Source organism: Oreochromis niloticus, linkage group LG23 (genome assembly GCF_001858045.2).
Source record: "Oreochromis niloticus isolate F11D_XX linkage group LG23, O_niloticus_UMD_NMBU, whole genome shotgun sequence".
NCBI classification, from domain to species: domain Eukaryota; kingdom Metazoa; phylum Chordata; class Actinopteri; order Cichliformes; family Cichlidae; genus Oreochromis; species Oreochromis niloticus.
In genome coordinates this window covers 1,860,150-1,884,889 of record NC_031986.2, presented here as the reverse complement: position 1 = coordinate 1,884,889, position 24,740 = coordinate 1,860,150, and the positions used below count along the sequence as shown (strand labels likewise).

General features: G+C 42.5%; 2 protein-coding genes across 4 annotated transcripts; one reads left to right on the top strand and one right to left on the bottom strand.

Annotated features, from left to right (window-relative positions):
* Positions 1-516: 516 nt before the first annotated feature.
* On the bottom strand, positions 517-6,379 carry arl6ip6 (ADP-ribosylation factor-like 6 interacting protein 6). 2 transcript variants are annotated; one of them, XM_013277239.3, is made up of 6 exons: positions 6,365-6,379; positions 4,959-5,065; positions 4,443-4,572; positions 2,825-2,878; positions 2,116-2,248; positions 517-1,001 (listed from the first exon to the last, which is right to left on the bottom strand). In XM_013277239.3, exons 2-6 carry the CDS (start codon positions 4,959-4,961, stop codon positions 908-910), a joined length of 414 nt encoding a protein of 137 aa, XP_013132693.1. In that variant the 5' UTR covers positions 4,962-5,065; positions 6,365-6,379; the 3' UTR covers positions 517-907. The 2 variants fall into 2 exon arrangements, with proteins under 2 accessions (XP_013132693.1, XP_013132692.1); XM_013277238.3 differs by lacking the exons at positions 4,959-5,065; positions 6,365-6,379 and having other exon boundaries at positions 4,443-4,802.
* Positions 5,805-23,373, top strand: arhgap1 (Rho GTPase activating protein 1). 2 transcript variants are annotated; one of them, XM_005459210.4, is made up of 13 exons: positions 5,805-5,948; positions 12,233-12,436; positions 12,654-12,746; positions 12,851-12,938; positions 15,058-15,189; positions 16,268-16,354; positions 17,868-17,966; positions 18,788-18,895; positions 19,016-19,092; positions 19,339-19,416; positions 19,660-19,788; positions 19,925-20,028; positions 20,120-23,373. In XM_005459210.4, exons 2-13 carry the CDS (start codon positions 12,313-12,315, stop codon positions 20,285-20,287), a joined length of 1,287 nt encoding a protein of 428 aa, XP_005459267.1. In that variant the 5' UTR covers positions 5,805-5,948; positions 12,233-12,312; the 3' UTR covers positions 20,288-23,373. The 2 variants fall into 2 exon arrangements, with proteins under 2 accessions (XP_005459267.1, XP_003454779.1); XM_003454731.5 differs by having other exon boundaries at positions 12,648-12,746.
* Positions 23,374-24,740: the final 1,367 nt, after the last annotated feature.

Below are 24,740 nucleotides of genomic sequence, written 5' to 3'. Positions count from 1 at the left end.
GTTTCCCCCAGATCATCATCTGATACCAGGAAAATGTAAATAATATGAAAGCATTCATAAGCTCCCTTTATTAACACACTTCAGCTAGAACATAAAAACCACATATATAAAGTTAGGTCCCTGTCATGGCATGAAACGGCTCTGACCCACTGGAGGGAAAATGTGGAAACTTCTTGTTAAAGAAAATAACACTTTCTTCATAAGCTGATTATTATTAACATGTTCCAAAACCTTTAATCTACCAAAGCATTTACAAGTGGAAAGGCCACTGAATTTAATCTGATAAAATGAGAGTTTGGCATGTAAACCACAAATCTTATTAAATATTAAAACTGCAGAATGCACTTTGCTATAAATTGTTAATGCAATTAAAACTCTTTAAAGCTTTTTAAAGACATTGAAGAATTGTTCTGTCTTTTTAACAACTTTCAAAGCTTTGATCAGCCTTCAGGGAAAACCTTACACTAACCAGCCCAGGTGAAGAGAGCCGACCAGTGGAAATAAAGACGAAAACAATTCATCAGCAGTAAAAAGTTTAATTCTTTTGTTTTGTTTTGTTTTTCAAATTTGACCAAAGCTGCCATGTTAGCTTTAGACCTGAGCATGTAACATTCCTGTTTGGGTGGTTAATCAACACTGTGCACAGTCTCATCTGAAGAAATACAGTATGTCAGAGTTTGAATTGCTTACAGACCCACATGCAGAGCTTTAATCCAGTACTGCAGGATGGTATACGCAGGCTGTGTGTAATCATGTAAGCCGCAGCTTCATCACCAGTGTTTACAGAAGGTGTCTTCAGTTAGTGCACAGCTGTGTGATCACATGTTTTAGCAGCAATAACAGCACATTAAAACTACTGTGGTTATTTCCCTTGACTTGCATGACTCTGTGTGTGTGTGTGTGTGTGTCAGCAGAGACTCCAGATGATGGTGAGCATGGCCATGATGCCATTAAGAACAGCAACTCCATATCCCATGTGGAAGCCATGGTCAGAAACATCTCTAGAGGAAATCCCACGTAGAGAGAGATATTATTGATTTGTGTTATTTTAATATCAAGAAATAAAATATACAGTGCTGTAAAACTGTTTTACAGTACTGTATATTTAAGTATAATATAGAGTATAAAAGTATTTCCCCTTTCCTCATTTACCTTTTTTTTCATATTTGTTAGACTTAAATGTTTCTTAAATAGCCAAAGATAAATCAAATAAATACAAATGCAGTTTTTAAATCATTATTTCATTCATTAAGGGGACGAAAGAACACAAAGACTTGCTGCCTCGGGAACAGCGGGTGTCTGCAGCTCAGGAGGTTGGTGGTTCGATCCCTCGCTGTTTAGATCTACGTGTAAAATATCCTTGGGCAAAATACTGAACCCCAAGTTACTCTCTAAGACAGCGGTCCCCAACCTTTTTTGCGCCACGGACCGGTTCATGCCTGACAATATTTTCACGGACCGGCCTTTAAGGTGTCGCGGATAAATACAACAAAATAAAACCAGTACCGGTACCGAAAAAAAGACGATTTATTCATAACACACGTGAAAAGACCCAGGAAAACCGAGTTAACGATTAAAACGATAACAAAATAATGCTAAAAACCGATAAAAATCCTGAAAACCATACATTTCACACCTGAGCCTCAACTCTCGCGGCCCGGTACCAAACGACTCACGGACCGGTACCGGTCCGAGGCCCGGGGGTTGGGGACCGCTGCTCTAATGCATCTGTTGGAGTGTGAAGTCCCCAAAACACAGCAGCAAGTCCACCTCTGAATGGCTCAATAAATAAATGAAGGTTTGGGAGTGACCCAGTCAAAGTCCAGCCTGAAATCAGATTGAGATTGTTTGGCCTTAAACAGGCTGTTCATGCTGGAACAAGGGCCAGTTACTTTAGTTTAGAAGAGTTTAGGGACCAGGTAGATTAGGATAGATTTTCTTAATAAATGAAAACTGCACTTGGTATTTACTCAGGTTTTCTTTGTGTAATATTCAAATTTGTTTGATCTGAAGAACAGAAGTTTAAGAAAAAAAACACACATGTGTAAGAAATCAGCATTATAAGGGAGAATACCTGATTTATATACTCATACAAAGCGTATCCAAGTGTGTTACCTGAAGTGGGCCACTGTCCGCAGTGTTGGGAATTCCATACCAGGCTGGAATGAGTCAAGGTAGGTGAGCATCCACGAGAACCCACAGCAGATGCATCCTACTAATACTGACAGGACCAGGATACTCCAGAAACCTGATTACACACAGTGCAGGATCAGGATTTACAGTTTCTACAGCCTGGATCTCTTCCCTTGTTTTACACAATAAGAGAGAAACCACTGTTGTAGCAACTTGGCTTTTCTGGCCGCTTATTGTGATGTTGAAAGCCAGAACATCATCCTTGTCACACTGTGTTTGACTGCTTCCACTCTTCTCCGTACTGATAAAACATGATTAGTTTTTGTTTTGGTGTTACAATAAAAAACAGTATATACAAAAAACCCAGAACTCTTGGACAGCAGGTGACCCACAGTCTAAATAAACATGTCTATGGCAAAGTTGTTGAATATGTGGATCTCTTTTGTTACTTTAATAAAGATTAGTTTCTAGGATTTTGCAGAATAATAAGTAATGAAACCTAACTGTTGGCTGCAGCCCTCAGATATTTACACCAGTTACTTTGTACAGTACTTTTCAGAAATGTTGAAACATGGTATTAGAGCTTTCTCTCAGTATATGTGATGCACATGTAACCAAAGAAAGTGTAAACCGAGCATGATGGTGAACACAAGTACCTGGACGGAGCAGTAAATACAGAGCTTATACTTACCGAGCATCTTCTCTTCAGTGCCATCCTCTCCTGTCACCCTCTCTGCCCGCAGCTCTGAAACAATCAAAAGTCACTTATGCTGACCAACATTTGTTAAAAAGCTAGATCTTATCTGGTCCTGTGCCAGACAAGCATATGTACATATATATATATATTATATAAATATAAAAATTCCCCACTCGCCCCTGCAGGCGGTCTATCCTTCAAGCTCGGGTCCTCTACCAGAGGCCTGGGAGCTTGAGGGTCCTGTGCAGTATCTTAGCTCTTCCCAGGACTGCGCTCTTCTGGACAGAGATCTCTGATGTTGTTCCCGGGATCTGCTGGACCCACTCGCCTAGCTTGGGAGTCACTGCACCCAGTGCTCCGATTACCACGGGGACCACTGTTACCTTCAACCTCCACACAATCTCAAGCTCTTCTCTGAGCCCTTGGTACTTCTGCTTCTTCCTGATGTTGCTGTCATTCAAAACCCCTACATCTATCACTACGGCTGTCTTCTTCTGTTTGTCTACCACCACTATGTCCGGTTGGTTAGCCACCACCATTTTTGTCTGTCTGTATCTGGAAGTCCCACAGGATCTTAGCTCGGTCATTCTCCACCACCCTTGGGGGCGTCTCCCATTTTGACCTCAGGACTTCCAGGCCATACTCGGTACAGATGTTCCTGTACACTATGCCGGCCACTTGGTTATGGCGTTCCATGTATGCCCTGCCTGCTAGCATCTTGCTCCCTGCTGTTATGTGCTAGATTGTCTCAGGGGCATCTTTACACAGCCTGCACCTGGGGTCTTGCCTGGTGTGATAGACCCCAGCCTCTATGGATCTTGTACTCAGAGCTTGTTCCTGTGCTGCCATGATTAGTGCCTCTGTGCTGTCTTTCAGTCCAGCTTTGTCCAGCAACTGGTAGGATTCTGGATGTCAGCCACCTCCTCTGTCTGCTGGTCCTACCATGATGGTTCCTCCTCTTTCTTGGGTTTCTGCTGCATGAGGTATTCACTGAGCACACAGTTGGTTGTGGACATCTTCCTGATGTACTCATGGAAGTTTGTTTCATCCTGGAAAGTGGTACTGACACTCACCAGTCCCTGGCCTCCTCCTTTCTGCTTCACATACAGCCTGAAGTTGCTGAGGATCCTCAGGACTTGCCTGACGCACTGCAGGTACTTGGTGGTTGCAGCTTTCCTAGCGACCTCTTCATACATATATTTATATATATATATATATATATATATATATATATATATATATGATTTAATATATTACAATGATATAATACATATTTGACATGTCAGCAGTTTTCTAAGTAAATATATTTCTTAAGATGTTATAAGGTGTTACTGACATGAAATTCTCACCAGCTGTCGGCAACAACCCATCCAGTGCACACATGCAAAGAAATCATCCACAGATGTGCATTTATTCATTATTATGTGTAATAATGAAAAATTATTGAACAAATGTATTTAACACTTCGTACAAAAGCATTTGCTGGTGATGACTATATTATAAATATCCCTTTGGATTGACCGATCATCCTACAGTAAAAACAGTCTTTTCCTTTTCTGATCCCACTGATCTGATCCTGATTTGCGCGTGAGGTACAGGGCCGCGCGCTTACCTTTGAGTATGGGGTAGATAAGGGCGCAGAGAAACCCGACCGCGGCCACTGCTCCGGCCGAGCCCAGCACCGACAGCGCGACCACGGGCCATGGTTTGGGACCGTTCCGCCTCGCGCTCCTGGCAGGCTCCTGTCCCAACATGTAACGCTGCTCACTCAAATGAACAAATGAAAATGTCTGCAAACCAAACTTTTCCACAGCCGCGCTCAGCAGAACAAAGCTTTCTTCATACACAGCATGTGAATTCACAGACTCTACGTCACACCGATGACATGCTCACAGTGACGACCCGACTGCTTTTAACTTGTACCAGGAACTGCTGATTACATGTTTGAACTTTTCGCTTCCGCACACAAAATTGTCCCCGAGGGGGTTCCGTTGGTGTAGTTTAAACTGCCACAGTTAAATATGTGGAAACAAGCTTAGCTAGGCCACTTACAGTCTTTTAAATGGTTTTATGTCTGTTTCTTTTAAATTCAGTTGTGGTAAAGTATCAGGCAGAAAGAACAGTTTACCATGTTTCACTCTTCACAGGTGTTGCAAAGATTTTGTGCCTCAAAATCTGTGTGAGCCTCTCGCCCTAAGACAGCTGGGATAGGCTCCAGCCCCCGGCGAACCTGAGCTGGATAAGCGGAAGAGAATGGATGGAAATTTGTAACACTGATTGGCTGATAGTAATCTGCACTGATTGTATGTTGATACGTGTTGGCCTGTTTTATCTGCTGAATTGCTCCAACAATTAACATTTTCATATTTTTTATTCTAAACCGCTTTCTCTTTTATTTAATAGAGAGTTTCCTCAAACAAATGTCCTAAAGATTATAAAGCTCCTCATGCATCGTTAGCAGTATATTTTGAAGTAGCCGCACAGTTGTATCCGTGAGTCCACAGCAACACCATTAATCATTTTCATAATGATCTGAAAGGTACTCTATTATAACATGCATAACAGTAATGATCGGATTCTCTTGTTTCAAGTATGCTTTCAAAAATAAAAAAAAGAACTGTTGAATTAGTTGTTTTTAAATAAAGTACTTAATTAAAACAGTAATTGTTTTAAAATTAATTTAAAAAATCATAAAAAGGTGTACTTTGAGCTATCTCAGCTTTAACCCTCTTCTGTCTCCTCCCACAATTTTGTTTTCTCACGCGCTCTGAATAAATTATTTAATTGGCTGAGCGGCATCGCAGTTACAATTCACGCCATTGGTCTGTGTGTAAAATAGAATATTATCATTAGAATAATAGATATAGATAGACACAATAGAATCAGCTTGTCATACTTTAGACTCAGACCTATTACTAAAACACCACGGGGACGCTTTCTCTTTTTTTTAGCACTTTTATTTTGACAGGTATAGTAAACAAAAACTGAATTGATAGCTTTATTTTGAAAACAACAAACCGGAAGAGTTGCTGACGCAGGTTTGTTGACGACAACAGTCTACGTTGACTTCAGACGCCACAAAGTGAATCGGTTGTAACGGAGTAGCTGGACTATTACGGTAAAACAAATTTCATGATGCTGTTTGGTAGAAACTGAAGATGTTAGAAGCACGCGGGGCTCACGCGCTGTGATGCTCGTGCGTTGTTAGTCGGGTGTTGTGGGGCTAATTTGTTGTGATGAGGTCATTTGTTAACACTGCGGTGTTCTGGTTTAGCCCAACTAAGCGTCGTTTCAGTTACTGAAGCCTCACAGCGTATAAAAGGCTGTTTATAAAACGTGCATCCGTGTGCCGAATATGGTGAATTTAGCCGAGCCATCTTGCTAGGCGGTTTGCTGAGGCGTTTCGCTGTGTGATAATGACCAGCGAGTGTGGCTGCGTTAGCCTGTTTAGCTTTTCTGAATCAGCAGCTAATGACACTGAAAGGTTTCTCCTGCTGAACTGTTTGGTAAAAGTAAAAGAGGTCAGCTGCTCACCTGTTGCTTTTATCACTGGACTGCCAGCAGTGAAGGTGTCAGCTCAGCCCGCCCGCCAAACTCCGTTCTGGTTTAATGCTCTTCCCCCATTCGTAGCATTTTCCCAAAGATGACGTCTCACTTCAAAAATGTGTATATATCACACATTATCGTGTTATGGTAGTGCATCTGTGTTTTCATAGCTTGGAGTGATGTCCCTTCCACTTACACACTACAGTGTATTTTGTAGTTTATTGGTTATGATTGGTATTTACTGGAAAACTACATTAAAAAATAATGAGACAGCCTCTGGGTGTACTTTCATAGTGACGCAGAGGTTACAGAATCAGGCTGATGGTGTCTTTGAGCTACACCCTCTGCAGTAAACTGTCCTGGTGGCAGGCGGAGGTTCTGAATGGCAAACAGAATGCGAAACTATTCTGCTTAAAATAGAGGTGATTAAAAAAATGACACGTTCTGCTGTCTTGTGACAGGATAAGCCAACAGTCCTTTTATAGTTGTGCCTTTCTTTTCTCTGGTTGAGCTAATTATTTGGATTGGATCATCTCTGGGCTTTAGAAAGGATTTTAGAAATATTAAAAGTAACCTCAGCACTTTAACAACCCGGGACACCAGTCACAGTCAGACCTTGCCTGACTGCGTGCTTCATATCTGAAAAAGCATCGTGGTCATTTACCTTAAAACTCTGGAGTGCACCGCTCTTATGCTGGACCTGATAACACTGATTGGTCTGGTACTTGTGTGAATGTGTGGAGTCACATTAACAGACAGACACGGACAGTTTTACAACGTTCAGCCACCGAATGTTTTTAAGTATAGTTGCGACCTCAGTTATATTAATATTACTAGCTGCAAAGTTCAGTCTCATGCCTTTGTCACAGCAACTCTACGCCTGTGAAATTTACCAAACCTGAATGTAAAAGTGACCCTTGCCTGAAAGGCACAGTGTCATCATTTTGACTGATTCAAGAAGCCAGCAGTGTTAGGTGATCATGACTGAAAAGGCCTCTAAAGTATAAACATCTTAAAGTACATTTTATAAATAAATGTAACCCACCAAGAAGACTGGGGCTAAAGCTGTGATGAAATGAAAGCTGTAGCAGTGATTGCAAACATCAGTGAATTGCATGGATACCATGCAGGAAGATGAAATGAGCTGTTCCTTAAATATATGGCATGTCAGAAACAGTGGTTGCTTTTTTGTGGGCTTTTTGGTTGCCATTGTTCAGGTTCTTCTTCTTTTTGTGGCATCCCTCAGGTAGTTAAAAAAAGAACATAAAATGAAGTTCCCCAGCTAGAGGTGATTGGAGTTTAAGCTCAGTGTCAGTCTCTGGTCGGCATTAGAAACTGTGGGGTGTGTTGTGGTGCAGAAATGTTACTGCAGGTACGTGTGCGTGTGTGAGAGAAATGGAGAGTGTGACTGTTGCTGCTGCTGCATGTACATGCCAGTATTATGTTTTTTTTGCATATTTGATGGTGCATGCTGCTGTTAGGGATGAACCCTTAGGTAGTATTTAGACTACTGAAGCTGAAATGCCATAAAAGCATAAAATAAGTAGAGTAGTGTTTCACATGTAGAAATGCTCAGTAATAATACTGTGTTACTCCATGGCTTTTTCCTGCACTAGAGCTTTCTTAGGAATCATTTCCTGAGCCCCTGGAGCATGCTCTGACCAAACTGCTCTCCTCAGCTGCTCTGCAGTGCTGAGAGAAAAGAGGAATAGAGGGGGCTGGGTACTGTGCTTGCTGGATGCTTCTGTTAGATGCTCATATGTACACAAAGTGGCTTTATCTATCTATCCGTGTGTGTGTGTGCATATATATATATATGCACAGATGTGGGTAGTGCAACACGATCCACAAACAGTGCCTCATGCATACATGGTGTTGTGGCTGGATACACTGCATGGGTAAAGATACACAAGATTCAACATTGTCAACATTTGTAACAGAGTGGAGAGAGTCTCGCACTCAGAGAATCAAGGTTACAGAGTAACCGTACGTTCTATAGCTAATAGGTCTTGCTAATGACCTACTAATTCTTTCACAGGTGTGTTGCAGCAGCGGCACATTTAAAAGTTTCAGGACACCAGCCCTCAAGGACTTGAGTTTGACACCCCTGCCCTATCAGATCCTATCCTGAACTAACCTTGTCGACACTAAGGATGCAACTATCTGGTTTAAAAAAGAAGCAAACGCAAAGAAACCTACTTTAAACTGAGCAGTGAGGTGGAAATCGGCTTTCAAGGCTAACCCTTATACCCTGCTCACAAACCGTAGTCCTTGCAGTCCCTGTGAAACTCTGCATGTTTCACATACTGGTTCCTCTTCTCCTGACCTCTGACTATTTACACTTGGTGTCTCCTCCACCATCAGAGAGATGATCCTGAAACTTGAGGTTTCTCTGCTTTTTTTTTTTTTCTATCATAGAGCTCGGAAACTTTAGCATTACATATTTTCAGTGCTTCTCAACTTAAAAAAAAAAAAGCCAAATAGGCACAATAAATTAGGCAAATAGCAACAGATCATCCAGTGCAGACAATAGGACTGAAAGCCACGAAAGTAAACAGTGTTCTTGTATTTTGAATCCAGAGCTGTCAGACCTGAAGTGCCTGGAGCGAGCTTACTTGTTTCAGTTCTGAACGTAACGTGTGGAACTTTGTCATAGAAATAAACTCACAGTCAGGTTTTGTGCCCCTGACCCACTGCTGTGACTAGGGCTGGGCTATATCATACCGTTCATGGTAATACCGGTGTAATTTTGGGCAACGATAGGAAAATGAAATATCGCGATAGAATATGGGTAAAACGTGCATGCGCAGTGCCTATGTTTACATACGCACATGGCGGCGATGCAGAATGAGAAGAGCGAAAGTGGATCGTTAAATGAAACAGATGAACCAGAACTGGTTTGTAAAAATGCTGCAACCTCAGTGGTGTGGAACTGGTTTAGCTTTCGTCCGTCAGATACACAACAAAGCACTATTTTTGGTAGCGCATGCTAGCGGGCCGTCGTTATTACCGTGTTGTTTGGAAAATACGGCACACTTAAAATCAATCCTTTGATTTTTCTGAAAATCGACAGTGCCCCTTATAATCCCGTGTGCCTTATGTATGAATTCTGGTTGTGTTTACTGACCTCGAAACGATTTTATGTGGTACACGGCGCTCGAAAATCTGTCAAATGTTTTAGTACGACTTTGCTAAGCTACGAAGCCGCACCGCTTGATGGATCATCGGAGCATTACGGCTATCGTAGGCAGGAGCCTCGCGGAGTGATACGTACTGTGCTTCAACATAATATTACCGTATTGTGTGTGTATAACCTCTTTTTAAGTTTTGTGGACATTATACATGGTTATGCTGAGGATATGTTGGCCAGTTTCCACCGGAAATGCCTTTTGGTTAAACTGTCAGCGAGGAATTTGCACTGTTACATTTTTATATAACTTTAATGCACATAAAAAACAGCTGCTTGTTTAAGTGAAAATACATTGATGGGGTTTTTTTGCACTAATAAAGTTGTGGAGTTGTAAAGTATTTTGTCTAGTGTCAATTATATCGTCAGTTATATCGTTATCGCAAATTTTCAAATGTATATCGTGATAAATATTTTTGGTCATATCGCCCTGCTCTAGCTGTGACCTCCATTGGTCTGTTTAGTTTAGCAACTGAATGAAGAGAAAGGAAAGGAGGAACCTGTTACTGTTCACATCATCATAAATGCTAACCAACATCCTCCCCGACAGCTGCATGGTTACTGACTGACATGCAGATAGTGTGCAAACAGTTGCTTTTCACTCAGTTTGTCTGTGTGTGAGTCTGTATTTGGTCAGCAGCAATTGGCCGACTGTGTCTGCTGGTTAGTAGCGATATTTATTTAAAGCTACATGCTGTCAGCTAGCATAACATCACAGCTGTGTGTGTGTACGTGTGTGGGCATGAGAGTAAGAGTAGGGTAAATAGGTGGGGGATGGTAGATAAAAAGGAAGCATGTAGAAAATAAGGGCAGTTAAAAAGTGAGGAGAAGAGTGATGCAGTCATTAAATTGAGGAAGTGGCTCATGCTGTGTTTGAACTTTTATTGTTGGAGCTCCATTTGAAAGTCATTAGACTAAAGAGAAGTTCCACAGGGAGTGATGAATATCATCCTTTATTCAGATATATCAGATACAAAGCTGTTTTTCTTTTTGTGTGGTCAAAGCTAAAAAAAACCAAAAAAGCAGGACCAAATTGTGATGGCACTCTGAGACTAATCAGTCTGTCTCTGATGCTGCTGCACAGCACATCTCAGGCCACTGTTCAGCATGTCATAATGTCAGAGTTACTCTTTTCATTGTTTTCTTCTTGCCTGAGAAGAAAACTCAGCAAATGTTGTTCAGGACATTCAGCAAAAGCTACTTCCTGTGAGGCTCACTAGTCACTCGGGTTCAGGCCTGAGCTTTTCTGGTTTGTCACCAGTGAAACTGCCTGCTGGGTTAAACCTAGCCACACTAAGAAACTCTCACAGAAGAGAATCTTAGCTTCTAGAGTTTTACTTCCTGGTGAAATAAAGGCTAGAAAAAGAAATAAACCAGATTTTTAAAAATCTCAAAAAATGTGTCACTGATACTGTTCTTGTACACAGATCCATAGTTCACGTACTCTTTCTGCCCCCTCCGTGGTGAGCGGTATATTTTTCTCATTAACATCGCCCTCAGCCGACGCTCAAGCTGTGGGAGCTGTCACTGGGAGAGTTTTGTGCATCAGTCAATATGCCAGTGGATGTTTTATTTATATGAATAAAACATCCGGAGCCTATCCCAGTTACCATGGGGAGAGAGGTGGGGTACACCCTGGACAGCTCGCCAGCTTAACTCAGTGCACCTCTAGAAGGAAAAAAGTACCAAAGGTTTACAGAACATGAAATCATAAGAGCGCTGCTTGTATCTTTACACTCTGCCACAGCTATCTGTAAATTAATCCTTGCAGACAAACAAGTTATTTATTCACCTTTTATTTATTTATCAAGATGGAAAATCTAAAGTACTTCATTCATTGGACTTACATGAGGTGAAACTCACACAGTTGTGAGTTCCTGGTACATTTCTCCTGATATAATGCAGGTGTTGGTGATTTTAGTGCGTCTTCCTGCACTAGATGCTGTACATTCTTGTCCATCGTCAGCTCAGACAAGTTGATCAAGTTGATGTTGGGCGATTCATGTCAGCAAATATTACATAGTTTTTCTTGTCTTTCATGCATTCATCATGCTGCAGTTTGTGGTACGTTTCTATAGGGCTGAAAAAGTTAGTGTTACTCTGCGGTGCAGATACAGCTCTACAACAAAGTAGTCTTTGCTTATGGTTTGTCCTTGGTTAACATCACCTGGCTGAAGCAGATCTAATAAGCCAAAGGAAACGACGACTTCAGCATCACTAAGATGTTCTGTGTAACTGTGTACACTGTTTATTTATGGAGATGTGATCGGAATAATTAGAGGCTGTGAGAAAGTGATCGTACAGCATTAGCCCGAAGATTACTGCTATTGTCTGATGTTATTTAGATGGTGCTGATGCAGCATGTCACCCACTGCAGCAGCATGAATCACTAATGTATTTCATTTTTCCATCTTTTCACACAATCGAGTTGGGTAAGAATGAATTTGATAAAGGGACAGTGTATTCTATGGAAGTTAAAATGTCTCATGTTTCTTAGAGACTTCACGGACGTGACTTCATGTTGCTTTTAATGGATCAGTTGTGCAGAAATGTCCATCTTTGATTTGATCTGGGTCTGTTTTATATAATGTCACAGCATCAGGTTCAAACACAGTTTGGCTGAGATGTGCTGAAAGCGAGCTGACCTGAAGCGTTTTTGTCTCTTGCAGCTTGTGTGTGTATGTTTGAGTGAGCTGAACAAAGACATCGCTGTGCAGTCTGTGTGTATGTGAGAGCGCGCGTGTGTGCGATGTCTTCGGAACTGCTGGTAGATGTGGGCGACGACTCTGCAACGGCGCAGCTAGGACAGCTGAAGCTGACTACCATAGAGGACCAGCAGTGGCCCGCTGATGAGTCTTTCCTCAGCAAGTCAGGTGAGAGGGATGTCTGTACACACCTGCTCATGATGTCATGTTTGCAAACGAAGGATTGCAAGAGCCCTTTCAGAGAGAGAGACTCTGACTGGCTGTGGTTAAGCTTAAAATGTTACATACAAACACACATTTCAAATATGAAGGACTTCACAGTGATGTAATGCTGTGATTATTGTCTTGTTTTTATGTATTAACTGTGTGTGTGTTTCAGAGACAGATGTTTCCCAGCAGTTTGATGCCAGCTCTCCACACCTGCCCTGGGACCACCCTTTCTATGACATTGCCAGACATCAGATCATTGAAGTGGCCGGTCAGTTCTCCAGTCACAGCTGATCTTTCAGTCTGGAAATATATTTTTTTGAAACGTAAATTCTTGTAGTGGAAGTAACGCCGAGTCCATGTCTGTGTCCGTAGGTGATGACAACTTTGGCAGGAAGGTGATAGTGTTTAATGCCTGCAGGATGCCTCCGCAGCACCAGCTGGACCATCATAAGCTGCTGATGTAAGTAATAATGTGACCACAAACCTTTTGGCTTTGCCAGTGTTTTTGTCATGTGACACGATTTAAGGAGAAGTGGGATTTACAGACACTTTAGTGAGAGTTGCAGACTTGTAGCATTGTTCTGTCACTGCGCTGTCTTTTGGGCACTTGATCCAATTTCACGTTTCTCTTTAGCACTGTGCTCTTTTTAAAAGCTCAGACTACATCTTCAGCCATCTGGATAACACCGCGGCCTTAGCTAACACCAGCTGATGTTAGCTAAGGCCAAATGGCTCTGATGTTTAGTGTAGATGGTGGTCTTTGGTCGTCACGCTGTATCTAAAGACAGGAAGTACAAGAACAAGATTTGCATCAGTGACACAGAGAAGATTAGTCCCAAAGACTAACAGCTGCTGCTGAAGGATCAGCAGAGCAATCATTAGAGCCATGGGTGAGCAGTCAGGTGTCAGTGGTGCTGGAAGTGTTGGTTGGTGCTCTCCATTGTTCTACCTGTAGCTTCCACTGTGGGGCCTCTAAGGTGTACAAGTGTCTGACCTGGGCGTCCAGTCTCCCTTGCCCACTCTCGCCTTCCTGCTGACAGACTGGTTACCTTACAAAGAGGAGACTCACACTGTGATGGAGATGATTGTGGTCTTTAATAAAAAATAAGGTTTAAAGGTTATTTTAAGGACAATAATAACTGCCTGATGTTTCCAAAGTCAGTGAGTAATCATTTTATGTAATGGTGTCTTCAGCACTGACCCAGATAATCATAATTGGAATGAGAGGAGAAGGCATAGCTGTGTGCTGTAAATGTCCCTGCTTTGCTGTGTTTGGTTGTAACGAGTGAACGTAAAGCTGCAGTTTTTAGAAAATGCTGTGAAGGCTCCTTCCTGTAGAGCTGAAGGTGAAAGTGTTTCGGATGGTTCAGAGTAAAGAGATTCACTCATTCATCTGGTATGAAAAAAGTTTAGTGTTTGGAAGGACGACGTGTTGATCCGAAGCCCTCAGGTGGAATAGTTACTTACTAATAGAGCTGGGCGATATAAGATTTTTTCATATCACGATATGTTTTTTTCATTTCAGGCGATAACGATATATATCACGATATAAGCCAAATAACTATATTTGTAAGATTTAAATGTGCCGTTGCTCACAAGTAAAATGTGAAATAATCAGCAGCTTGTTTTGATTTAAATATTTATTTCCCATAATAAGTTCAACAGGGCAGATGTACTTAAGGAACATGAGACTTCAGTTTCAGATAAATAAAGGCAAATATTGCAAACTACACAAAAGGCAGCCACTAAAGTGTTTAAGTTTCAAAATAGAACAAACAAACAGACTAAATTGTCAATTCCACTTAGAAACAAAATATTAATTCTAAAAATAAATCTTAGTTTGTTTTACAGAAGAACAGACAAAATTGACTAACTTTTGTCAATATCAAATAAACTGAGAACTAAAAGGAAATTCTCAATCTCTCCTTGTTGTATAGCTTAGCTTTTCAAACAGTTTTAACAGTTACTTTAGTCTGACAAAAGCCGAATGACAAATCAGCGCTTTCAGTCAGAGATTGAGCATGCACCGCTTTATTGTATTTCCAGACTTGCTTTCGGCACAATTTACAGTGCGCGCTACTCTGTTTTTTGTCAGACTTGAAATAGCCGAAATACCTTCACACTACGGAACTTCTGTGGCCCTTCCGTTCGACAAGCTCTCCGGCATTGGAACCATCATCGGTTTTTTCTTCGGTAACCTTCGCTCACGCTCTCGGTTGATTTTTCTCTAGTCGGCAAACTCATTTCCTCCATTACCCGGGCTGCACGGCTGCAAAAACAAATACACATGTGCGCCTTGGCGCTTGTGCTGCACGTAACAAGTCACGTGACGTGACGCTGCGGCTGTGATTGGTTCGGCTCTGCGCTACTTAATTTGGATTGGCTGTTCTTCTTTTTTTTTTTAAGAGGACAAGAGAGATGAGGCCTATCGCAATAGTTTAATTTTTCTATCGAGAAAAAGTTATTTCCCAATACATATCGTTATCGTTCTATCGCCCAGCTCTACTTACTAACCAACAAAGTTATTTGAGTAGATAAAGATGTTGCTGCGTTTACAAAGACTTGTTCATGTTTTGCAGGTATCTCAAAGGAACACTGGATCAGTATGTGGAGAGTGACTATACTCTGATCTACTTTCATCACGGGCTGACCAGTGAAAACAAACCTTCCCTCAGCTGGCTGCGGGATGCATACAGGGAGTTTGACAGAAAGTAATCTCCAACACATCACTGGACATGAGTCTCACTTATCATATTATACCTGTTCACAGTTGGCCCTACAGCTGCTCTTTGCATTTATTAACCTGATCTAATGGCAGAGGGCTTCTGCAGACTAACCTCTGTGTGTACTGGATACATCAGAATTCCAGACCAGAGACAACGCACTCCAAAGCCTTCAGACTGGCATAGTCCACTTCCAACACTAGATGTTTTAAACATCATGACTTTGCATAATTATGACTGATTTGGTAAAAAAAAACTTTATTTTTTAAATGTCACTAAGTTTAAACTTCTGCCAGCTTTCTCCTCTTTGAACAAAACAAATGAAGAAAAACGGGGAATGTCATTTTTTTGTAAGAAAGTAATTTCTCTTTAGAAAACAAACTGTACTTCCCTGTGAGCAGCGTAGTCAGCAGAGGAAGTACAGACAGGACAAAGTCGAGGAGAAAGGAGCCGCACTGCACATGTGAGAAGCTCTGACTGTTTGTTTTTCCCTCACTTCTGTATTTAAGCAGAGGCGCATAGTGTGCATCCAGTAATATGGTACTGGTTTTTCTCTTGAATGCAATAGAAACAAATACTGTAACTGTGTGCAGTGTTTCATAAACTGCAGGCCTGTCCAAAGTTGCCCATGCTCACATGTAACGTGTGGATGGAGAGCGTGCTTCAGCCATGTTCCCACTATTCAAAATACCGAAGGAGCTGCCTGAGCCCTCACTTTTGTCTGTAATCACTTTCACCCAGTTAATTTGCACTTTGCTCAGCTAATGAACCACAGCAGCTGGTGAACACACCCACACAGTGACAGGAGGAACTGTCTCTCTGCACTCGTCATTCTGTTTGGCTGATAAAGATAAAAGCAGGTCTACAGTTACATGTCCTCGCATTATTTTCACCAGCTCATCACTGGCAGCACATGATTCAGTCATTCACTCAACAGTGCTGGTTACCTCTATAACCTGTGGACAGCAGATTCCATAGATGCTGTCAGATTTCTGTGTATGCTCTTGTAATCGTTAGATCAAACTTGTGTTAGTACATCTTGTGAGAACATGTGATGTGTTTGCAGATACAAGAAGAACATCAAGGCCCTGTACATCGTCCATCCCACCATGTTCATCAAGACTCTGCTGATCCTCTTCAAACCAATTATAAGGTTAGTTTCTGATTTCTCTACCTGACAGGGATTTTTAAATGACGCCTCTTCTCTGATCATTATGTGTAGCCCTGTAATTTTGGTGGGGGGGCTGTGTTACTCTGATCCACTTCCTGTTGATAGTGGAATATGAAATAGGGAGAAATCTGACAAACTGATTGTTGCCGTTGTGGCATCCTGCCACAGGCTCGGGTTCAGTACGACCCACTGATGGATACAGGGTTATTACACGTGGTTATGGCTCGATTTTATGCAGCCATGGCTGTCAGACTTCAAACACCTGAATTCAAAGGTTCAGAGAGGGTGACCCAGTACTTTAACGTAGTATTATCCTTGCTATGATTGAAAAGCAGTCTGTACTTAAAGCAACCAGTTTTAAAGTGCAACTTTTTCTATTTGATGCCATTCAGATTTTTAATCCCTGATTGATTTTAATTCTAAGATTGGTATTTAGAAAATTAGCACACACAAGCTCTTTTTTTATATGACTGATGTCGGGTCAGATGCTGCTAATATATGCTGCCTAACGGTCAGCCGTGGGTACTACAGTGCATTATGTACTCCAGCATTACTCCTGTGGATTGTGGGTAAATGCGGACTCCACTAAATGCTGATGAGCATATGTTTGCTCAGTGAGCACAGTTATCAGTTGTACTAATAAGAAAACTAAGAGTACAGTAGTGTCACATCAGTATGCTCATGTGAGCTGATATCATTACACGATTCCTTCCTGCGGTTTCCAAGAGATATATGTTCATTTAAAAAGGAAGGACGTGATTAATGAATATGAATGTTGGGCCATTGTAACTAACAATGATAGGACTTTAGCAACATCTAGTGGCAGCAGTAGAAAACTGCAACCATGGTAAACGTGTCTGAAGTTCCTGCTTCAGGTTTGGTTCTTACTGGATACCAGTTTTATTAAAATGGCACCAAATCACAACAACAGTCAAGGTGCTTTATATTGTACACATCATCTTGTAGCTATACCAACAGAGAGAGCAGAGAGTGTCACAGTGCTGCAGCTGCAAATAAAAACCATTCACTTAACTTTGGAAGCTTTATTCTCACCATCCAGTAGAAACATTTTTATATACAAGTCGTTGTGACACTGAGCCTTCTGCACTGATCCTACCTCTAACCTCTAGACTGGCTCTGTTCAAGAGCAAAAACAGAAAAAAGGAGATAGCTAGTCATAATTCATATGGAATCATAATTCCATAATTCCCTGAAAACTGACTCATCAGTGAAACGCTTGTTGCTGTTTTCCTTGGCGTGTGAAGCGTTTCAGGAAGTGCACAAACTGTAGAAACGTCTTTAAATATTCAGACCAAACTAGAGGTACACAGATCATGTGTGCTGTTTGCTACTTTCACTTTCTTACACTTCTGTTTTCATGGTTATAAAATCAGGAGGAAAAGGCTGATTTGCTGCTCATGGATCAACCACTTGACTTCTCTCTCTCTCTCTCTCTCTCTCTCTCTCTCTCTCTCTCTCTCTCTCTCTCTCTCAGTTTTAAGTTTGGCAGGAAGATCAACTATGTGAGCTATCTGAGTGAGCTGGAGGATGTGGTCAAGTGTGATCAGCTGGTCATTCCTTCCCGTGTTAGAGAGTAAGTGTTCCTGCCAAACTTCAGATGTGTGCCTTTTATTAAGTCTTCTCATTGAATGATGCCAGCAACACGTTTCACTGATGGTTAAATGCAGCCTCCATCTCATTATCCGTGTGCATGAGACGTGAGGAGGGTGGTTGTAGTGTTGAAAGTGTTTGAGAGTGGCATGTTGGAACAAACACAGGAAGTGGGACGGTATTATCTTACTGAAATTACAAGTGGCTTCACACAATCCAAATAACCCGTGCAGTGCACGTTGATGTAGCCCATACTGGCACAGGTGCTGGTTTTCCAGCTGTGCTAAATGAGCTGGAGGCCAGAGAGTGCTGCAGTTTCTGGAGCGTGTGCTGGTTTACAGCCCGGCCACTTGGCTTTTTCTGATCTTACCAGCAGAATTGTTACATTTAAATGTTTTCATGCAGGATGTTGAATCCCTCTCCATCTCGCCTTTCTGAATTTAAAGTCAGCATTTTGTTTTTTCAGAAAATGGTAACAAATCTCATTTTCCGCATATTATTTACACTTTAAGCAGTCTGCTCATCATTGCATCCTGTTCCATGTGCATCTTCTCTGGAAATGCCCTCTGTACTGTGTACTGTGAATGTTTTCATTTGATTTGGGAGTGCTTCCTGTGGTTGTTCTGCTCATGCAGAATGCATTTTAAAAGGTGCCACTGATGCAGTTGTTGCTGGTGTTTATTCACTGCTGCTCTATTCTCTTCTGTCCTGCTTACAGTCTGTGATTTTAAACGAAAACCAATTTATTTCTCCTTCAGGCACAAAAAGTGAATTTTTTTATATCTCCTATTGTCTCTGTGCCAGGTATGACAACAAATTAAGAGCATCTCTGAAACCCACCACACAGCCTCCCATGTCTCCTCCTCACAGCCCTCCTCTCCCCAGCCAGGTGTTTGGTGTGCCACTAACGCTGTAAGTCACCGATTCTGTGCTATTTGTAGTTGGAGAGAGACACGGCACTGTCAGAGAAGCTTCCAGATTAAGACCTTTGAATGTGCTTGTTGTTTTAAAGTAAGTGTGTGTGTGTGTCAGGCTCAGACAGAGGGATCCAGATGTGGATCCAGTTCCTGTGGTGATGAGAGACACCGTTGGCTTCCTCTCAGAGCAAGGTAACAAACAAAACGCATGAGCGAACTGTCGCTGGGGTTCTTTTCCTCCCTGTGTCTGCACAGAGCAGAGACAGCTGCCTCACCTGTGCTTTTACTGGCTCACATCACTGTAATTAAAGCCTGCTGCACACACACACAGGTGACTTTACACCTGTGCTGTGCTCTAATGCGAACTTGGGCTGTGCCTCGTTATACTGTGTCTGAAAGAAACACTTTTCTTTCTTTTTCACCGTCTGTGTGCGTCAGGCTTGGAGATTGAGGGCATCTTCAGACGATCTGCCAACGTGACTCTGGTGAAGGAGGTCCAGCTCAGGTACAACTCAGGTATGAGGTCTGACCGCCCTGTGATGCTGAAATTCACTGCAGTAGATTAGTGATGGAGGAATTGAGAGCCGTGTGACATCAGTTATGATCCTCTGTGTTATGGATTGTTCTGTAAACACCACCAGGCAGGCTGCAGGTGTTTATGTGCAGAGGAACTGGTTTCTTCCTTGTTAGAGCAGGGTTGGGATGCTCTTCTCTTCTCTCGGGTTTTCTTCTGTTCTCATTGAAGTCATGTGTTTGCAGGTGCGACAGTGAACTTCAGAGAGATGGAAGATGTGCACCTGGCTGCTGTCATCCTGAAAACATTCCTGAGGGAACTCCCCGAGCCTCTGCTCACCTACCAGCTCTACAATGACATTGTCAACTTTGCCTGTAAGTATGGTTAGAGGAGAGTCTCACCTTAGTGTACCTGTGTGTACTGTGTGAACCCCACACCCTCCACCTGCCCTACATCAGATGAACACAGTCTGAGTCTCAGCAGTTCACCTGATGACTGTGTTTGTTCCAGCTGTGTCCAGTGAGAGTCAGGTGACAGTAATGAAGACGCTGGTAGAGTCACTGCCAGAGGAAAACTACGCATCGCTGCGATACCTCATCACATTTCTGGCACAGGTACAGCTGATGGTCTGCACAGCGCGCTGATCACTTTTAAAAAATATCATATCTGTCTGTTACCAACAGCATCCTGTGTGTGTGTGTTTAGGTATCAGCCAACAGTGAGGTGAATAAGATGACCAACAGTAACCTGGCTGTGGTCTTTGGTCCCAATCTGCTCTGGGGCCGGGACAACGCCATGTCTCTCAGCGCCATTGGACCAATCAATAACTTCACGAGAACCCTGCTGGACCAGCAGCATCTGGTGTTTGCCTAATCACCAGCCCTCTGCTCTGAGCTCTTTCTGCCAGTGTGAAACGCCGCTGAGACCCTCCTTCCCCTGCAGCATTTAGCCTTTAGCTTACCTTAGGAGCATCATCAAAGTACTTCTGTACCTACAGCGCTCAGACAGACAGGTCTGACTGATTGTCCCTTACATACTGCGCACATTTAAAAAGATTCAGTGGACCAAGTTGCATGTCATTTGTGTGTCACCAGTCGTTCTGAGCGTCTTGTTATTATGTCTGGCAGCGTCTGGCATTTCCTTTTGACTCGAAGCATGAAAACAAGTTGAAACAGCACACATGTTAGAGCTCAGGCAAATAATAATAATAATAATGATAGCAAAAAATAACAGAAAACACTACAAAATGTGACCGCCAATAAACAAGAAAGATCCAGATCCCCAGTTTTGTTACAGCGATAAATTTGAGCCTTTTCTTCTACTGTTCATGTATAACAGCATGAAACGCTGTGGGACGGCCCTGATACCACATGCGTGAGTGGGCACAGACAGGCTGTCGCCACACCCACTCTGTCATGAATATACCAGGTTCCACTTTGGGTTCTCCACTGTGAGTCGTGATAACTCTTGACATCACTTTGCATCAGGAAATCAGTTTCCCACAAACACATGTCATGAGTGCAGTTATGTTTTCCTGTCCTTTAAATCAGTGTAGTGCTTCCAACAGTCTCCACGAGCACAACATGAATCTGAATGATGACGTGAAGTAAATGGACTGACTGATTCTTATATAGCGCTTTCCTACTCTCCTGGAGTATTCAAGGTGCTGTAGACAACATGCCACATTCATACAAGCACTTCTAAACTCAAGTGCAATCTAACCAACATTCACAACTTGGGGTTCGTAACTTGCCCAAGGATACTTGACATGCAGACTGAAGAAGCCAAGGATCGAACCACCAACCTTCCGATCAGTAGCTGATCTGCTCTACCACAGAGCCACAGCCAAGTAGTTTCATGTGGGTATCAGGCCAGCACACTATAAAGAGCTGTAACACTGGGGGAGGGTGACATAAAAGCTCTCATAAATCTGAAATCACTACATGTGTGTGAATGCAGGGTTAGTCATTTCCTGCAGGTCAGTCATGTGCCCCATGGACTCATTCCCACCTGCATGTGTTCATATCTATATTCAGCCCTGTATCACTGCCCTGCTTCAACACAGCGGCTGGCTATCATCTCTTATCTCTGTCAGTAGCAGCTGGTCGTACACCCCCCCTTTCTCATTCGTACACGTCGTGTTGTTTTCTATGTAGTGCCAAAAAACGTTTCACCTGTGTTACCAAATGTCCTTTATATTCTGATTCTGTACTAAAGAGAGGATTGATGAGGAGAGTGGAGGTGTGACTCAGGTTAACGTCAGAATGGTGAACTTGGTACCGAACTTTGTGGACAATCTATGAAATGCTGTACTTGGAGTGGCAGAAACCACCCACAGCTGTGCACGTGGAGCTGAGTCTTTCTTTTCCTTTTATATGTGACTTTAATCTTTACTAATAGTAGTGTCATTTGGACCTGTAGCTGATTTTACTGGTGGTCCCGGGTAAACGGCACAACAAAAGTGTGCTGATGTGCTGAATGACAGCGTTTGTGCATTAGCTGAGCTTCACAGTCGACACTGTGCGGGTTTAGTGACACTGTTGGGTTTTTTTAAATTACAGGGAGAAGGTTGGTTGGTACGTCAGGCATGTGGTGGACTCCCACAGGCCAGCGTCTCTGCTGTTGCCCTCTGTGTGACTGATTATGCGAGCAGATGTGATGTGTGCTCATATAACCATTATGCAGTAATAATATAAGTTGTAATAGTAACGGATTCATGTTCCTTTCATTCTGGCTGTCATTTGTAGCAGCATCACTTCAGTGTACATAATGAATGATTTGGGGTGTCTGTTTTCCTGTGATTGTCCCACATGTATCCCAAATGTAAGTAAGTAGAAGTACCTGATACTGAGTTTTACTTCTGTCATTAGTTGCTGTACACCGTTTCAGGCTTTGAACTACAGGAGTCTGTCCAAGTTATGTGCTGGTTTTTGGCTCTTCTGTCTTTGAGTGCCGTGGTGTGTTGGACATAATCCACACTGAGCAGTGCAGTTAACAGACTCCACACGCGGTGTTTGTGCTGCTGAGCGTCCACACGTTTCTGATCACACATGCTTCAGAGGGCACCATGGCTCCAGGCCAGCTGTTCATCCATTTGTTTGTTGAGTATCAATGTAGAATATAGATGCATTAGATCAGAGCTGTCTAGGGTTAAGGCACACCCTTCGGCCAATCACAAGCCAGTATTCCCTTTAGCTATTGTGTTTTCTTTTAGTCACTACAGATCTTTAGAAGCAGGCCTGTGAAGAGCATGCAACAGGAGTGTAACCAATCAGAATCAGCTCTTTTAGTCTCTCACCTGTACTGAGAGGAAAATGTCAATTCTTTGAAATGATTTAGTACTTCCTCAACCCAAAGATGAATCAGTCCCTTATTAGAGTGCAGCCAACATGAGCAGTAGCAGCTCACAGCCACCAAAGTTCTGTTTGTGGGACTCTCCTGTTAGGTGAACAGCAGCACCCTCCCGCCCTCGGCTTTTTGAGCGCGGGGACTGGATGCACACAGGTGACTGTGGGCTCTCACAGAGGTTCCCACGTGCAACTGTATGGCCTCCCAAAAGCTTCATTGTGTTCTCATTTATCTCACGGTTTAGCAGTGATGCACAGACACTGTGGGGATTTGGTCAGGATGTCTTTGCTGGTTGAAGGTTTCACTGTTATCGCTGCTTTCACAGCCTCCAGTGGACCAGCACAGCTATAACTTCCTTAATGAGGGTTTTGATTTCTGTGGCTTAATGAGAACTGTGTGGCCATAATTGGATCACGGAGGCCTTAAGCTTCCTGCTGCATTATATTTATCATTGCTCATGTTCTTTCCTGTAATAATCGCCTGTAATTCTCGAGAAGAACATTATTTCTGCATGTCTCAGCTTTTGTCCTGGCACCCTGTGAAGCTTTGTTTTTATCCTCATTTTGTTTCCAGAGTTTTAGTTTAAAGGACTTGTCACGTTCTGCCATCCACAGCCTCACAGTGTATGCCATGATTACAGCAGTCAGCACCTGCAGTAGTTATCTTTGGCTACGTTCACACTGCAGGCGAAAGCGCATCAAATCCGACTTTTTTGACCCTATGCGACCCGTATCCGATCATGGTATGACAGTGTGAACGGCACAAATCCGATATTTTCAAATCCGATCTGGGTCACTTTCGTATGTGGTACTGAATCCGATACATATCCGATGTTTTAGAAAGCGACTGCTGTGTGAACGGTCATGTCGCATTAAATCCGTCTTTTACGTCACTGACACAAGACAGACGCCAATTATCAGCGCCGGAGAAGACATCGCGAACGCTTCCTGGCCATCCAGTGTAGATGTTAGTGAAACTGTTGGGAAGACAACGTGAACATTTTATTTGTACTGTATTTTCTGCAGATTCTGACAGAAATCTGCAACTATCCTTTGAAGCACCGCTCCTCTAAAACAGCAATAAGGATCATTATTAGGTTATTTACATTATTATGTAAATAACAAAATAACTTAAAGCAAAAACTGGGAAACATAAAGTCCGAAGTCTTTATATTAAGGGCCATCAGTCAAACAATACTGTTTGCTCTGGGTCTAAACAGAGCGCGTTGTGTGTGACGTCTTCCTTTGCGCATGCGGGCTGCTTTGAGCGTTCACACTAGAGCGCGTTTGCTGTCACATTTTAATTGTAGTGTGAACAAGCAGACAAAAAAATCGGATTTGATCAAAAAATTGGAATTGAGCATTAAGACCTGCAGTGTGAACGTAGCCTTTGACACGTGACACAGATGAGTTGTCTCTTTGCTTTAGTCAGCCAGTTTCTAAAGACTCTGAGCCAAAACATGCTGTTCAACTAGATGTCGTTCATTGCAACAAACTATCAGTGGGTAAATATTAGTGTTGTGGTGTTCGTATAATGATGTGACTGAAAAGCACCAAAACATTCAGAATTTCAGTTTGACTGAAGCTGAGAGCAAAAACAACAACAAAAAATTCCAAGTGTTTACCTGTTTTAATGCCACAGTGATGTGGATGTGTGTTTGTGTGTACCAGTGCAGATAGGTTTCACTGCTGGAACTGCAGATGAGGTGTGTGTGTGTGTGAATGTTGTCAGGTGGTGGTAGCATCTGTTTATTTTAATGGTGTGACGTAGTGAGACAGACTTTCCTGTTAGATTGTGATTGTCATCTTAAATCTGTTCAAAGTATCTGTGAAAAACAAAAAGAGCAAGCCAAGCAGTTTATCTGAATCACAGAAGCTAACGTGTGTGTGCACGTGTGTGTGCACGTGTGTGTGCACGTGTGTGTGCACGTGTGTGGGTGCGTGTGTGTGCGTGCATGTGTGTGTGTGTGTGCCTTATT

What these genes read in the sequence shown, in the direction of transcription:
- arl6ip6 (XM_013277238.3), bottom strand. Translation starts at nt 4,584, where the DNA reads ATGTTGGGACAGGAGCCTGCCAGGAGCGCGAGGCGGAACGGTCCCAAA. An exon ending in TATCTACCCCATACTCAAAG is followed by an intron (nt 2,879 to 4,442) that starts GTAAGCGCGCGG and finishes TGATTGTTTCAG; the next exon opens with AGCTGCGGGCAGAGAGGGTG. An exon ending in CACTGAAGAGAAGATGCTCG is followed by an intron (nt 2,249 to 2,824) that starts GTAAGTATAAGC and finishes GTGTGTAATCAG; the next exon opens with GTTTCTGGAGTATCCTGGTC.
- arhgap1 (XM_003454731.5), top strand. Translation starts at nt 12,313, where the DNA reads ATGTCTTCGGAACTGCTGGTAGATGTGGGCGACGACTCTGCAACGGCG. An exon ending in CTCTTCAAACCAATTATAAG is followed by an intron (nt 16,355 to 17,867) that starts GTTAGTTTCTGA and finishes TCTCTCTCTCAG; the next exon opens with TTTTAAGTTTGGCAGGAAGA. An exon ending in TCATCACATTTCTGGCACAG is followed by an intron (nt 20,029 to 20,119) that starts GTACAGCTGATG and finishes GTGTGTGTTTAG; the next exon opens with GTATCAGCCAACAGTGAGGT.